This window comes from Phyllobates terribilis, unplaced genomic scaffold (genome assembly GCF_046119375.1).
Source record: "Phyllobates terribilis strain yellow unplaced genomic scaffold, ASM4611937v1 Scaffold_12__6_contigs__length_324123572, whole genome shotgun sequence".
NCBI classification, from domain to species: Eukaryota; Metazoa; Chordata; class Amphibia; order Anura; family Dendrobatidae; genus Phyllobates; species Phyllobates terribilis.
Window position 1 is genome coordinate 163485428 of NW_027362772.1, and position 14261 is coordinate 163499688.

Sequence of the window (14261 nt, forward strand, 5' to 3'; positions counted from 1 at the left end):
CATGTCCAGTTTTGATCCGAGTGTCGGATCAAAATTCGCAATGTAAGCCTACGTCATCTGAGTGTAGTACGATTTTCACGTGCATTTTGCAGTACCAACAAAAGTCTATGAGAAACCGGAATTCTCTGTTCACACATCTTGTGTTTATTTGCTGCGTATTTTCTGCCTTTGTTGGATTTTTGGAAAATAGAGCATGTCACTTCTTTCAGCGTTTTTTCAGCATTTTTTCACCCATAGGGAGTAATGGGTGGTGAAAGAAACGCTGCAAAAATGCACCAAAAAAAGCGTTTTTTTTCAGTGTTTTGATGGCAAAATAGAATGGGATTCTTTTTTTTCACAGAACTGTATGTACATACATAAATAAAGACAGAAGGATAGTGAAAAACTGAAAAAACGCATCAAAAACGCATAAAAAAATGCAGCAAAACCTGTAGATTTGACGCAGCTGTTTTCCTGCCAGAGATCAGTTTTGCTGCAGATTTCTGACTGCAAAAAAAGTGGGAACGTAGCCTAAGAGTTAGAAACACTTCCATTGGGCTATCAGATCAAGCTCACTGATGAATTCTCAGTTAATTCACTCTGCAGCCAGCAATAGGCAGTGCAACTTAGAGGCTATAGAAGACAAACGATGCAAATTGTTTAATGAAATCGAATTACAAAAATAATTATTTTTTATCCAGTGAGAAAAATGTTGTCTACCCCTTTAATACAGAAAGACTTAAAGGTTGTTAGAAAAAAAAAGTTTTCTAACCCAAACAACCCATTTGAAAAGTACCGTATATACTGAACTGGAATTGCTGTTGCAGTTGTGGAAAATGCAGATCTGGCTGACAAGATTGATTTTAATTAAAATCAAAGTAATTTATGATTCCGTGTTTTCATGTTTGCTGATTGGTGTAATTTTTTTTTGCCAAAGTAAACAGCTAATTATATATCTCGGTTGTGTGTTTCTTAAACAGACTGTTGCTCGGTGTCCTAATTAGGCAGGGACCCAAAAAGGTAGCAATCTGAGAAGGGGGATCAAAAGGTCAAGCTGTAGCCACCGAGGAGGGGGTCAGGCAATAGAAGAATTCAGGTGCTGGTTCTTTAATTAGTGGCCGATAGACTTGGATAAGAATTTGCCATGTGAGACTCTCTCTCATGACTTCATGTAGTAGAAAAAGTCTCATGTTGCATTCCATGAATTCCTACTAAACCTTCCCATAGACCATAAATTTGTCTTTCATGTAAAGTTGAATTCATTGCTATGTGAAGTTAATTTTTCTTTAATTGATTTCCTACGGTCAACTTTGCAATCCACATGACACTGAAGCCAGTACTACAAAGTTGCAATAAAACAATCCTAGGCTCATATTAATAAAAAAAAAAAAACTGACTGGCACGTCCAAACTAGTGTGAACAGGTGCAAGCTAGGATAACCAAGTCAATAAAGCTAAGAAAAAATAGCTGTACTTTGAAATATTAAAAACAATTAATTTAGAAAATTGGAACTTCATTACTGCCATAGAAAAAACTATACTATGAAAATATGAAATATAGAAATTGGAACTGCAATAATGCTACAGAAAAGATGAAGGTACTTAGCGCATAAATTGGTTAATTCATGAGGGCACAACAGCCAACGACAAGGCTTATTGTTGGGAACCTAACCTGATATGATACCTCTGCTGGGCTGAAAACCTACAATTTATAGGGCAGGAAGGATCCAGCTAATTAAAACCCTCCTGAATTAGCCAATTTATGCGCTAAGTACCTTCATTTTTTTTCTGTAGTAATATTGCAGCTCCAATTTTCTATATTTCATATTATAGTTTTGATGTATTTTCTATGGCAGTAATGAAGTTACAATGTTCTAAATTCATTGTTTTTTAAAATTTAAAAGTGCAGCTATTTTTTCTTAGTCTCCATATTAATGTGACATAGTAGTGGACTCTTCTAACCTTCATAGCTTTGTCAATGAATGCATTTTATTATTTATTATGCTTATTTATACAGTGCCGTCATATTCAGCAGAGCTTTACAGACATGATCACTGTCCCCATTGGGGCTCACAATCAAAATTCCCTATCAGTATGTCTTTGGGGTGTGGGAGGAAACCGGAGAACCCGGAGAGAACATTTGGGGAGAACATAGAAATTCTTTGTAGATGTTGTCCTTGGTGGGATTTGAACCCAAGACCCTATCGCTGCAAACCAACAGTAGGGCTACCAACATCAACTGTGTCTGTGTCGGCAGCAAAAAAGTAAAAGGAATTACTTTTCCACCTGCAAATCCTTAAAAATATGTAAAAAACTTGTTAGGTGAGTGATGGTGACTCTTGACTTCATGGATGCTTGGTCTTTGGATAATAATTTTGGAAAGTATGTAATTAAAGGTAGCCTACGTTGGTTGGATGCCTACTGTAGATATAGCATAGAGTTAAAGGGGTTGTCCAAAACCTAGTTGCCAACCTAATACTTAATGTCTAACTAGTTCTAAAATCCAAGCACTTTTGTAATTAACATGAGTTAACCTGGCGCTGTGGTCACACCGCAAATGCTTTTCCCATTCTGAAATGGGACATCATCAGTGATATTTGTTTCAAGGAATGGGCTGGTCTTTGTTGTACTAAGCATACACAGTTTTTCAGCTCTGAAGCATGCTCAGTATACTCTTCCTGCTTGCCTCGCTCTCTTCCTTTCAATTCGCACTGGCATTGTGCTCCCTCGCTGGTTTGTCTCTTCATTATAGAGTTTGACTCTGGTATGAAATAAGGCCTGAAATATCCAAGACCAGAGGCATTACAAGATCATACCAGTCTTTTCTTCAGGGATTATCGTGCAGAAGAAGAGACTGGGGCAGTCTCATTACACATTGATGTGTTAACACCTAATAAAAGTCTATTAAGTAACAATCCAGAATCCAGTGGCCATTTTTATCAGTCAGAGCAGTCAATAAAGCTTTAATTTTTCCCATTCTCTCTTCTGTATGCAAATTGAATATTCAAGCTGGGTTACGGCAGTAATCAGTAGTTCATTAATCTACTTGTCCCCAAATCAATACATGGGGGATACTTTTGGGAATCTCCACGTGTATATATTCATGGGAGCACTGTTGTCTCTTTCACCTCTATTGTGTTTTTTTTCATCTGGGTTATATAACTATTAATGCTCATTGACTATTCAAGTTATTGAATTTTTTGAAGTTTTAAGATTTTAGTTGTAGCTAGGCTGTCCATGAGTCAGACCAGAGATGAAGTTGATTGAACTGGCTCTAAAGCCCCCGTCTCACATAGCGAGATCGCTAGCGAGATCGCTGCTGTGTCACGGTTTGGGTGACGCAACAGCGACCTCACCAGCGATGTCGCTATGTGTGACACTTTGCAGCGATCAGGCCCCTGCTGTGAGATCACTGATCGCTGCAAAGTGTCCTGGACCATTTTTTGGTCGTTGCCCTGCCGCTGGTCAGCACACATCGTGCGCGTCTGTCCCTAGTAACCCGATGTTTATCATGGTTACCAGCCTGCTCCTGCTTCAGCAGGCTGGTAACCAGGAGCAGGACATCGTGGAAAGATTCTTTCCACGATGTCGCTGCTCCCCTGATCGTTGGTGAGCCTGCCTGTTTGACAGCTCACCAGCGACCAAATAGCGACGCAGCAACGATCCCTGACAGGTCGTATCGTTGTCAGGATCGTTACAGCATCGCTAAGTGTGACGGGGCCTTAAGTCTAAAGATCTTGAACAAGACAAAGTGCCTTGCTGGCTATCATTCTGTGAGCGCTTTACCGGGGCACTTGCCCAGTCCCCTAAAATATGATGCCTCTGGTTACCCTCCTATTAGGGATTGGAAAGGGGTATTGGTGGATTTGTTGGCCATTCAATTAGTAGACTAATATCTAGGACCATTTTTTTGCAGTATGTGTTAAAATGGCTACAAAAATTATGCTGTAATACTGTGGCCTTATATAGAGTAGAACCTACAGAAAATTACTATACAAAAAGATCCAAGAAGAAAAAATCAAAGAAGGAACTGGCATTGCCCAATTTCACACTTACATTGCACTAACCAATCAGTTTGGCACATTAATCAGAAGCTTGAGAAGCTTCTGTGGTCATCAGCCTTGTAGAAATAGTCCATTATAAGCAGAAATCAAAAAGACAATATGGGGCACTCACCACTGATGATTTTTCTTCTCTGTTGTGGTTTCACATCATGCCTGAGAATACAGAGACATATTGGCTAATTAATGGAAATACAAGTCAAGATGTCGCTGTATTATCTGCCATGACATGAGACCTCAATAAAGATAACAACATATCATTTTACATCAGTGGTGAGTGCCCCATATTGTCTTTTTGATTTCCAACTCTTCAAGAACTATACCTTATTTATAGATACTGAGGAAAACAAGGGACTAAAGAGGATTATCCACTACAAGTAGATGAAAGGTTTTCTTTCCCTCTAAACATAACAGCCTTTCACTCTTTAATCTGGAGTGATTCAGAAATGAGAAGCATGTGGGACACTGTTCAGTCTAGGTTTAGCTGCTCATCTCCTTACCAGCAAGAGAGCACAGAAATGACCAACAGCTGCCTCTGGTCTTGGATATCTCAGGCAGCAGAAATAAGGAATCATGAGAGGACATTTCGGGAACTCTATCTACTTCACTGTATGTAAAGTGTTTGGAACCTGAGTGCTCCACAAGCATACCAGGACTTATTTAAAACATGCTATGAAGTGGTAAGGGGTAAGGAGTGGGTGTCTCATTGGACATGAAACACTTATTGGAAGTGAGAGCCATTAACGTATCTCCTCATCTGATGGATCAGCAATATGCTATACTATATCGGGAGCTGATCCTTTAGAAATTAGATATTTGCATTAAAAGGGCTCTCTGGAACTGTTTCAATTGACATCCATTAACGAAAAACAAGACATGGTGTAATTTTTCTAATAAAGTATCAGGATGTATAAATACAGCAGAATGGGACTTAGAACACCACCATTCATGAACTATTTTTTTTAGGAATCTATCGTAAACAGACAATTGTTCTTGTTTATACAGACATGCGCCAAAATTCAAGTTTTTCCTCTAGCGTAAAACATTTTTCCTAAGTTTTACAATATATATTTTTGAATAAATAGTGGGATTAGATTCTAACACAAAAGATAAAGGAAACATTCTTGAATATGTTCCTTTTGTGTGTTTGGATCTGTACTCTTTAGTTATCGAATCCAAAATGAGATAAACCACCAAAATCTTAACAACCCTACAAAAACCTGCTGCAGATTACTTGAGAACTGTCAGTAAGACAATAGTTACATCCATGACTGTACATGCCTCTACAATCTCTGTCTCTGTTACTACGTGGTACCACACTCACACTGCGGATGCTGCTGGTCGACACAAGTATGATCCAGTTAAACTTTAGCATGGCTATGACTTGTAGCTCCTTTAACAAGGGAACCTGTGTTTTGCTGCAAAGTGCTGATTGTTAGGGTACTTTCACACTGGTTTTGGCACCCATTCATTGGTCAGGGCTTACATCCGAACCCCCCTACAAAACGGAATTTGGGCGTATATTGCAATGGGGCCATAGACTATAATGGTGCTGACAGAGTGAACACGCGCTCTGTCGTGCATCATTTCATGTACACCTACTGAAGACGTAGTAGACTGCATCTGGGTGTCCGTCTCCAGTAAGTGTATAAGCCCAAAATTGATGCACGATAGAGCGCACGTTCTCTCTGTCAGCAGCAGTTCATGGACTGGCTGGTGGCTCTTCCAAGCCAAGCATGGCAGCTGCATAGTAATACATGAAGCTGTCACGCTCAGGTAGGGAGAGCCTTCGGCCAGTCCGTGAACTGTGTTCCGACCTCACTCCAATTTATATAGCTGTCTGACTCTGCCCCTAGATATAATTAGCTCTCTGATGGAGCTTTAAGTGGGTCCACACGTTTTTTATACCCCATCTGCTTCATGCTGCCAGTTATAGTTTAATACTTACCTGGTCTGCAGCTGTGTTGTTTGCTTTTGCTACTAGTTACTGACCTGACCTACTCCTGGTTTTTCCTTTTGCCACATCCTGACCTTAACCTTAAATTCTAATTTGGTCCTGTTTTTGCCCTCTCTGGTTACGAACTGGCTAGACAACCCTCCTCTGCTAGCTCACTCCACCAGCCAACAGCCACTCAGTGGACATAACCTGGGAGCTGTGTATATATCGAGATCATTGTAAAGGAGTTGAAGGGCGAAGTCCAGGATACCTCTGGGACTTGCTAAGCAGAATGGGTTGGGCAAAGCCAGCCATGCAAGCCCTCTTAAGAGCTGCCAGGCTTACAAACCTTACAAACATTAAAAATAAAGTCAATACATGCATTTGGCCCAACTCTAGAACAAATTTTTCGGTCAACCTAATTAATGGGTCGGGATCAAGCTGCAAGCCTTGATGCGGCGGCAGTGACGATTCCTGAGTTATCCCGTGGAGCAGAAAAACAGTGTACAGGCCATCTCAAAAGGCATAATCATTGTAATATTTGGCAGGCATACAACCAGTTTTGACTATGTACCAAGGTCAAAGCCATGTTCAAAATACTCTGGTAAAGGGTTGAAATACATTGCTGTATATTTGCACCGTTTTGAGGGTGTTTCATACTTAGATGTTTTTCAGTACCAGAAAATAGCAGATTAAATTTCAGTTAATCACTGTCACTTTAAATTTAGCACAACCCCCTTAGGTCACGGCATTCATGTGGATGTTACATCTACATGTATCACCTACCCTAACTTCATTGCAGACCAAGTACACCTCTGCTTGGCAGCGGCATTTCCTAATAACAGTGGCCTCTTTCAGCAGGATTATGCCCTTGTCATACTGCAAATAAACTGCTACGAAATGATTAGTGGAACGTGACAGAGTTCAAGGTGTTGATTTGCCCTCCAAATTCTCCAGATGTCAATCCGATCACACATTGGTGGAAAGTGCTTCATTTGCTTAAAGCATTTGCTGTTAAATTCTGGGGGCCAGATAGCAAAAGAACCTTTCAAAGGTCTTGTAGTGTCCATGGTTTAAGGGGAATATGTCATCTGAAAATGACCTTCTGTTTAAAGTAAATTTTTATGTTAAATGTATCTTTAAAAAATCTTGATATTTTTGTTATTTTTCATATCATCACAATTAGTGATGATAGAGTATGTTTGGTTAACCCTTTCGGCAAGTATGCTCGGGCGAGTACCTAGTATCTTCAGCGTACTCGGTGATATGGTTGAATCGCTCCCGTGTGCATGATTTGCGACTGTTTGACAGCTTTATTACATGTGAGCAATGCTTGTTTCTTAAGCATTCCTCACATGTATTAAAGCTGTCAAACAGTCAAAACAGTCGCCAAGAGGGTTAACCGAACATACTCGCTCATCACTATTCACAATCTGTATTTAAAAAAAGGTGGTGGGAATTATTAACTGAATATCAGACAATTTTGCAACCAAACCTTTTGGCCTCTTTTAAAAATATGAGATGAAGATGAATTTCACCTTTCAGCATGAAAACAATCCTAACCGACCTCCAAATCAACAAAAAAAAACAACTAAGGCTGAGGATCATAGTTTTGGAATGGTCCAACCAGAGCCTAGACCTGACTTTAATTAAAAATCTGTGGATGACCTGAAGAGGGCGCTGTACACCTGAAATGTCCTAACAATCTGACAGATTTGGAGCAACTGCAAAGATCGCCAATTCTAGATGTGTCATGCTGATAGACTCCAACCCAAAAAGACTAAATTATGTAATGAATTTAAAGGTTACTTTAACAAAGTATCAGTTTAAGGGTGTGCACATTTATGCAACCACATTATTTTAGATCTTTATTTTTCTTTTTCTACCCGAAAATATGTCAGTTTGTTTCTCAATGGATTTGTACAGATCCTGGGTTATGTTAAAGGTGGAAAAAAATTCTGAAATGATTCTTCTTGTTACGATTTTTTAACATGACATTTAACAGGGGGGGTGAAAATATTTTATAGGAGCAGTAGGTTCGGTCACCTGCTTCATCATACAAGAATTAAAGGGGTTGTCCAGTCAATAGTGATAAGTCTGCAGTCACTCTGTGTGGCACTGTGCGCTGCGGGGATTCGCCGGTTTCAGACACCCGCAGACCCCTACTGATGCGCGTCTGCTTCACTAGACAGGGCGTGGCCTCGCTCAGTACAAGTCTATGGACAGCGAGGTCATGCCCACTGGCCGAGAGTATGTATAACTTATACATACCCTCTGTTACCAGGTCTGAAACCGGCAAATCCCCACAGCGTACAGTACCTGCGCTGGAGATATTCATATGTCTGCAGTCACACAGAGTGACTGCAGACTTATCACTTTTGATCGGACAACCCCTTTAATAACTTATACCTTATGACTGGAATGGGACAAAAAGCTTAATCTCCAACTGATAATTTCCATTTTGTGGTCCGTTGAAACCTCATCCACTCTTGGACAAACGGGTGGAGTCTGAAAATATTTCACAGTGTAGCGCAAGGCTTCTGCTGCAGCCAGTTGTCTTACTGCCACACTTGGATCAGTGACAAAGTGAAGAGGGACATGGTGGGTCTTCTTAGACACACATAGAAGATTTCTTTATATATTTCTGTTTAAATTGCAATATAAGACAAAACAATGATCAGGCAAAATCTTAAGGGAGGAAGTGCTTGAATATTTTTTTTTGCTCTTTTGTTTGCATTTTTTGAGTTTTTTTAGACTAAGGAAATAACAAGCAATGCTTTGGATTTTTGATTGACCCATTTACTCCCGTAAGCATCTGTCATGGGATTCTGATGATCCTCGGATTGCTGTCAGCCAGACACTGCTGAGCTGTATTTTTGACAGCTTTGTTTAGAACTTTGTCTCCTTCTCTGCCAGTGCTCAAAAGGATTTCTGTGAAGTTTAGACATTCAGTCACCTGTCCCCATGAAGTAATATAGACTCACACATTTACTGTATCTTTTTATAGGGAATGACTTGGAGTACAGTCAGGGGAACGTAGTTAATATTAACGGCAACCCAACAGAGTACTACATCATGCGTTTATGTGTTAGTGCCATTACTGTGGGATACTATGTCACTACAGGATGAAAAAAGAAGTAGCAATGCCAATAAAAAGTGTCATTTCCCAAAATCTACCTCTTTTTTTTTATATATACTGTGTATATATATATATATATATATATATATATATATATGTATATATATATATATATATATATGCATGCCTACAAATGAGTAGTAAGCAAATAGCCTCTTCAGAGAGGAAGAGAACTTGGTCTCCAGCACCACCTATTCGATGTAGCAACCGTTTCTCGTTTGGCTTCTTATTCTAAGTCATGTGGCAAGACTCGATATTGACTTTTAGTGTTGCTGCCTCCAATAGATGACACCAGAGATCAAGTCGTCTTCCTCTCTGAAGAAGCTATTTGAATACTTAAATTCTCATGGCCTAAAAGACTCCTTACACTGTCTTATAAAACAAAATAGAATAGGGGCGCCAATGGTGCTGTTACCCAATGAAACAATGATTGAATAATAAAAAGGGCGCTCACCTTGTCGTGTTGTGATAATGCACAACACATAAAAGAGCTAATGTAGAGAGCTGAAGATAACACTAACCCTAGCAAGGTTTCCAAAATGTATCAACGAACCGATGTAGAAGAAGAAAGGTGTCTAAATGTCCGCGCTCCTCCATACAATGATGATCTTGTGTCCGATGGATAGATGTAAGAATTTTATTAATTTTATTAAATAAAATAAAATAAAGTGACTTTTATTTAATAAAATTCTTACATTTATCCATCGAACATGAGATCATCATTGTATGCGGAGGAGCGCGGACATTTAGACACCTTTCTTCTTCTACATCGGTTAGTTGATACACTTACACTGTCTTGCACTCTTCACGAGGAAAAACGTTCCCCGACTACGAAGAAGTATGTTACTCTTGAGATGGTACAAATTCATGCAAATTCTATCAACTGCACTTTTGTTTCAAATTTTTGAAACTCCCATAAAAGTGACCATGGAGAATTGTGTACGCAAGGCAGCTTCTCAATTCATATGTATTGGATTATGATGATATCCGATCAATATTAAATTACACACTATGCTATGCATAGAGAAATATAAACTACTACATTGCAGTAATCTAATAAAAAAAGTTCCATTTTACTAAAAGAAACCATTTTTTTTTATATCAGCAATTAAGAAAGGAGCTGCTCCTGCCAAACCAGCGGCCAAACCAGCGGCGAAACCAGCTGAAAAGGAGGCCCCTAAAGAAGAGCCTAAAGGTAAGAGTAAAGATACTAATAACATATTTTCACACTGCAGGTCCAGGGGTTGGTCTAAAATGTGAGGTAAACAAAAGAAAAATAAACATTTTGCAGTATACAGAAAAAAGATGTCTCCCTTGGGCTGGGGCTACACAGCAACTTTGGCTGTGACACCAGCTGTGCAACTAAAGTTCGGTAAGTCTCGTTGCTACATTGCAGCTCCATAGAATTGAATGGGGTCCCATTTTGACCCCCTAGTTACTGCGATAAGCAAATTGAAAAAAGTCTAATTTTTTGCAATTTGCTTTTCGCAGTGTAGTTCTCTGAGTTTGCAATGCAACAATATTTACTTGTACTGTGCTGCAATGTAGCATTGACACCCAGGAAGATTTGGTCAAGCGACACGTGTTGTGGGCAAAGTCAACATGGCCATAATGCTATTCTACTACCTGGAGATTAATTTCAACCAAGTAAGGGCATTTATTTTTCTTATTTCATACCCCAAAGGAGCTCTAATATCATGATTTTATGAATTGAGAATTCACTTAAAGGGAACCTCTCAAAAACTTGTAGATCTCCAACTATTTATGAATATATAGACCTTTAAATGATAAACAAATTGTTCTCTTTATGACCCCAAAATGATACTCCCACAGCAAGAAATCACATTTTTACTTTCTGTATATACTGTATGTATCTTGAAGTACATTGGGGTGTGATGATGCACTTCCAGCTCTTCAGCCTCGCACTGTATTACCTGTGTGGTATCGGAGGAAAGAACCAAGAGGAGAGTGGTGCTAGGATGAAACTAAAGCATGAGGTTGAGGAACTGGAAGTGCATCATCCAACTCCAATGCACTTCCATACACTAAGCTTCAAAACACGATTTCTTGCGGCTGTAAAATCAATTTGGGATCAAAACGACATCAACTTGCTCATTTTTTAAAGTCTTACACAGATATATACAAGTGCTTCTCACTAAATTAGAATATCATCAAAAAGTTAATTTATTTCAGTTCTTCAATACAATAAGTGAAACTCATATTATATAGAGTCATTACACACAGAGTGATCAATTTAAAGTGTTTATTTCTGTTAATGTTGATGATTATGGCTTGCAGCCAATAAAAACACAAAAATCATTATCTCAGTAAATTAGAATACTTTATAACAACAGCTTGGAAAATGTTTTTAAAATCCGAAATGTTATCCTACTGAAATGTATGTTCAGTAAATGCACTCAATACTTGGTCAGGGCTCCTTTTGCATAAATTACTCCATCAATGTGGCGTGGCATGGAGGCGATCAGCCTGTGGCACCGCTGAGGTGTTATGGAAGCCCAGGTTGCTTTGATAGCAGCCTTCAGCTCATCTGCTTTGTTGGGTCTGGTGTCTCTCATCTTCCTCTTGACAATACCCCATAGATTCTCTATGGGGTTAAGGTCAGGCGAGTTTGCTGGCCAATCAAGCACAGTGATACTGTTGTTTTTTAACCTGGTATTAGTACTTTTGGCAGTGTGGACAGGTGCCAAGTCCTGCTGGAGAATGACATTTCCATCTCCAAAAAGCTTGTCGGCAGAGGGAAGCATGAAGTGCTGTAAAATTTCTTGGTAGAAGGCTGCGCTGACTTTGGTCTTGATAAAACACAGTGGACCTATACTAGCAGATTACATGGCTCCCCAAACCATCACTAATGGTGGAAACTTCACACTAGACCTCAAGCTGCTTGGATTGTAGCCTCTCCACTCTTCCTCCAGACTCTGGGACCTTGATCTCCAAATGAAATGCAAAATTTACCTTCATCTGAAAACCACACCTTGGACCACTGAGCAACAGTCCAGGTCTTTTTCTCCTTGGTCCAGGTAAGACGCTTTTGGCGTCGTCTATTGGTCATGAGTGGCTTGGCACAAGGAATGCGAGCGACACTTGTAGCCCATGTCCTGGATAAGTCTGTGTGTGGTGGCTCTTGAAGCAATGACTCCAGCAGGAGTCCACTCCTTGTGAATCTCCCCCAAATTTTTGAATGGCCTTTTCTTAACAATCCTTTCAAGGCTGCGGTTATCACGGTTGCTTGTGCACCTTTTTCTACCACACTTTTTCCTTCCACTCAACTGTCCATTAATATGCTTGGATACAGCACTCTGTGAACAGCCAGCTTCTTTAGCAACTACCTTTTGTTGCTTACCCTCCTTGTGGAGTGTGTCAATGACCGACTTCTGGACATCTGTTAAGTCAGCCGTCTTCCCCATGATTGTGGAGCCTACTGAAACAGACTAAGGGACCTTTTTAAACATTTAGGAAACCTCTGCAGGTGTTTTTTGTTAATTATTCTAATTTACTGAGATAATGACTTTTGTGTTTTCATTGGTTGTAAGCCATAATCATCAACATTAACAGAAATAAACACTTGAAATAGATCATGCTGTTTGTAATGACTCGATATAATATATGAGTTTCACTTTTTGTATTAAAGAACTGAAATAAATTCACTTTTTGATGATATTCTAATTTAGTGAGAAGCACTTGTAAATGGTTATGGGGTGTAGACATTTCTGACGGGTTCCCTTTAAAACCCCCATTGACAATACCACAGATAAAACATAAAAAAATACAAAACATAAACTTAATAATGGTAAAATCACAATATGGTTAAAGGAAAAATAATAAAGTGGCTATCTTGTACAATGAATAAAAAATATGTTTGATGAAAATCTAATAAAACTGATTCTGAAATATACCTAAAGACCGTGTATTTGATGGTTTTATTGATCAATGTGGTGTGTGATGTCTTTGAGTTATGCCTTAGTTTGTCCTATATATGTTGGTTGCATTTTATATGTAGTTGAATATTCCAAAAATTGTAAATTATTGAAATTTGTCTATTTATAAATGTAGTGTATGGTCAATATGTAGCTAGCCAGTATGTTCACGTCATTGATGTATAAAATGTTTCTGTATCTACGGGAAAAAGTTTTATGGCTTAAACTTTATTCACAAAAATAAACCTTATATCAAAATTTTGATCTGATTTTACACTACACTGCTCAACAACTTTCAGACTAAAATATCACGATTCTAAGAATTTTTTGATGGTGAGATGACAACTAGAGTGATGGGGCCACAAGAATTTGTGATAGATTCCAAACTGGTTTTAAAGTCACCTCCTTACAATTCACTCAAACATGAGTTCTTCTGTCAATAATGGAAAAATGTTTAAAAGTGTATTTCTCCTTTAAGAGATCAACATCTAGTTTTTGTGGGGGGATAAAAATGTTACACTAGCTAGTTCAATTAATGGTATTGATTGACCTCATGATTACATAATGAAACAATGGTGGATATTTATGAAAGCCCTCATTAAAAAAAAGTTGCTATAGCTATTCCCAACAAATAATATCTATAGTTTTTATTTCATTCTAAAAAAATGATTTGACTAATTTGTGGACCCAAGGACTTTTCCTGGTATACTGGTCTTATTAATGCCCCTATTGGTGCCACCAGAGTGTGCCTATCAATAGTGGGCATATCTACAATCAATACTGATGTGCATGCTTCCTTATTTTGAGTGTTGTGTTACAATACTGCAGGACCAATTGTAGGGAGGGCAAAGGGGTTAAATGGCCTTGGCCTTCAATCACCTCCCTTAAAATATTAACTTTTCTATCCCGGATGAAGCTGGGGCCAGACTTCTACTTGTATTTAGGCATTTGAATAGCAGTAGTATTATTTGTACACGCTAAGGCATTATAATTTAGGCATTCCTCTAGTCGTTGCAGTGGTATTGCAGGGCTTACGTAACATAGGGATTGACCATATGACTGCTATGCGGTCCTTGGATAATGGGGGGTCCCTAACTTTCCAATGTTAGGATGGATGTGAGACTTTGAACAAGACTATGCTTCACAGAAAGACTTCAATTGACCTAAAGTTCAATAAAACGCCTTAGACGAGGATCCCCTGCCTAGGGTGGT

The 14261-nt window shown here is 39.0% G+C and overlaps 1 protein-coding gene across 2 annotated transcripts in view; it reads left to right on the forward strand.

The window, feature by feature from the left end:
• The window catches only part of MYBPC2 (myosin binding protein C2), a 128348-nt gene that overhangs the window by 15874 nt on the left and 98213 nt on the right, over positions 1 to 14261 (forward strand). For both annotated transcript variants that reach the window (XM_073656476.1, XM_073656478.1), the window contains exon 2: positions 10220 to 10309. In XM_073656476.1, the coding sequence (XP_073512577.1) occupies positions 10220 to 10309 (90 nt within the window). The remainder of the gene's footprint in view (positions 1 to 10219; positions 10310 to 14261) is intronic.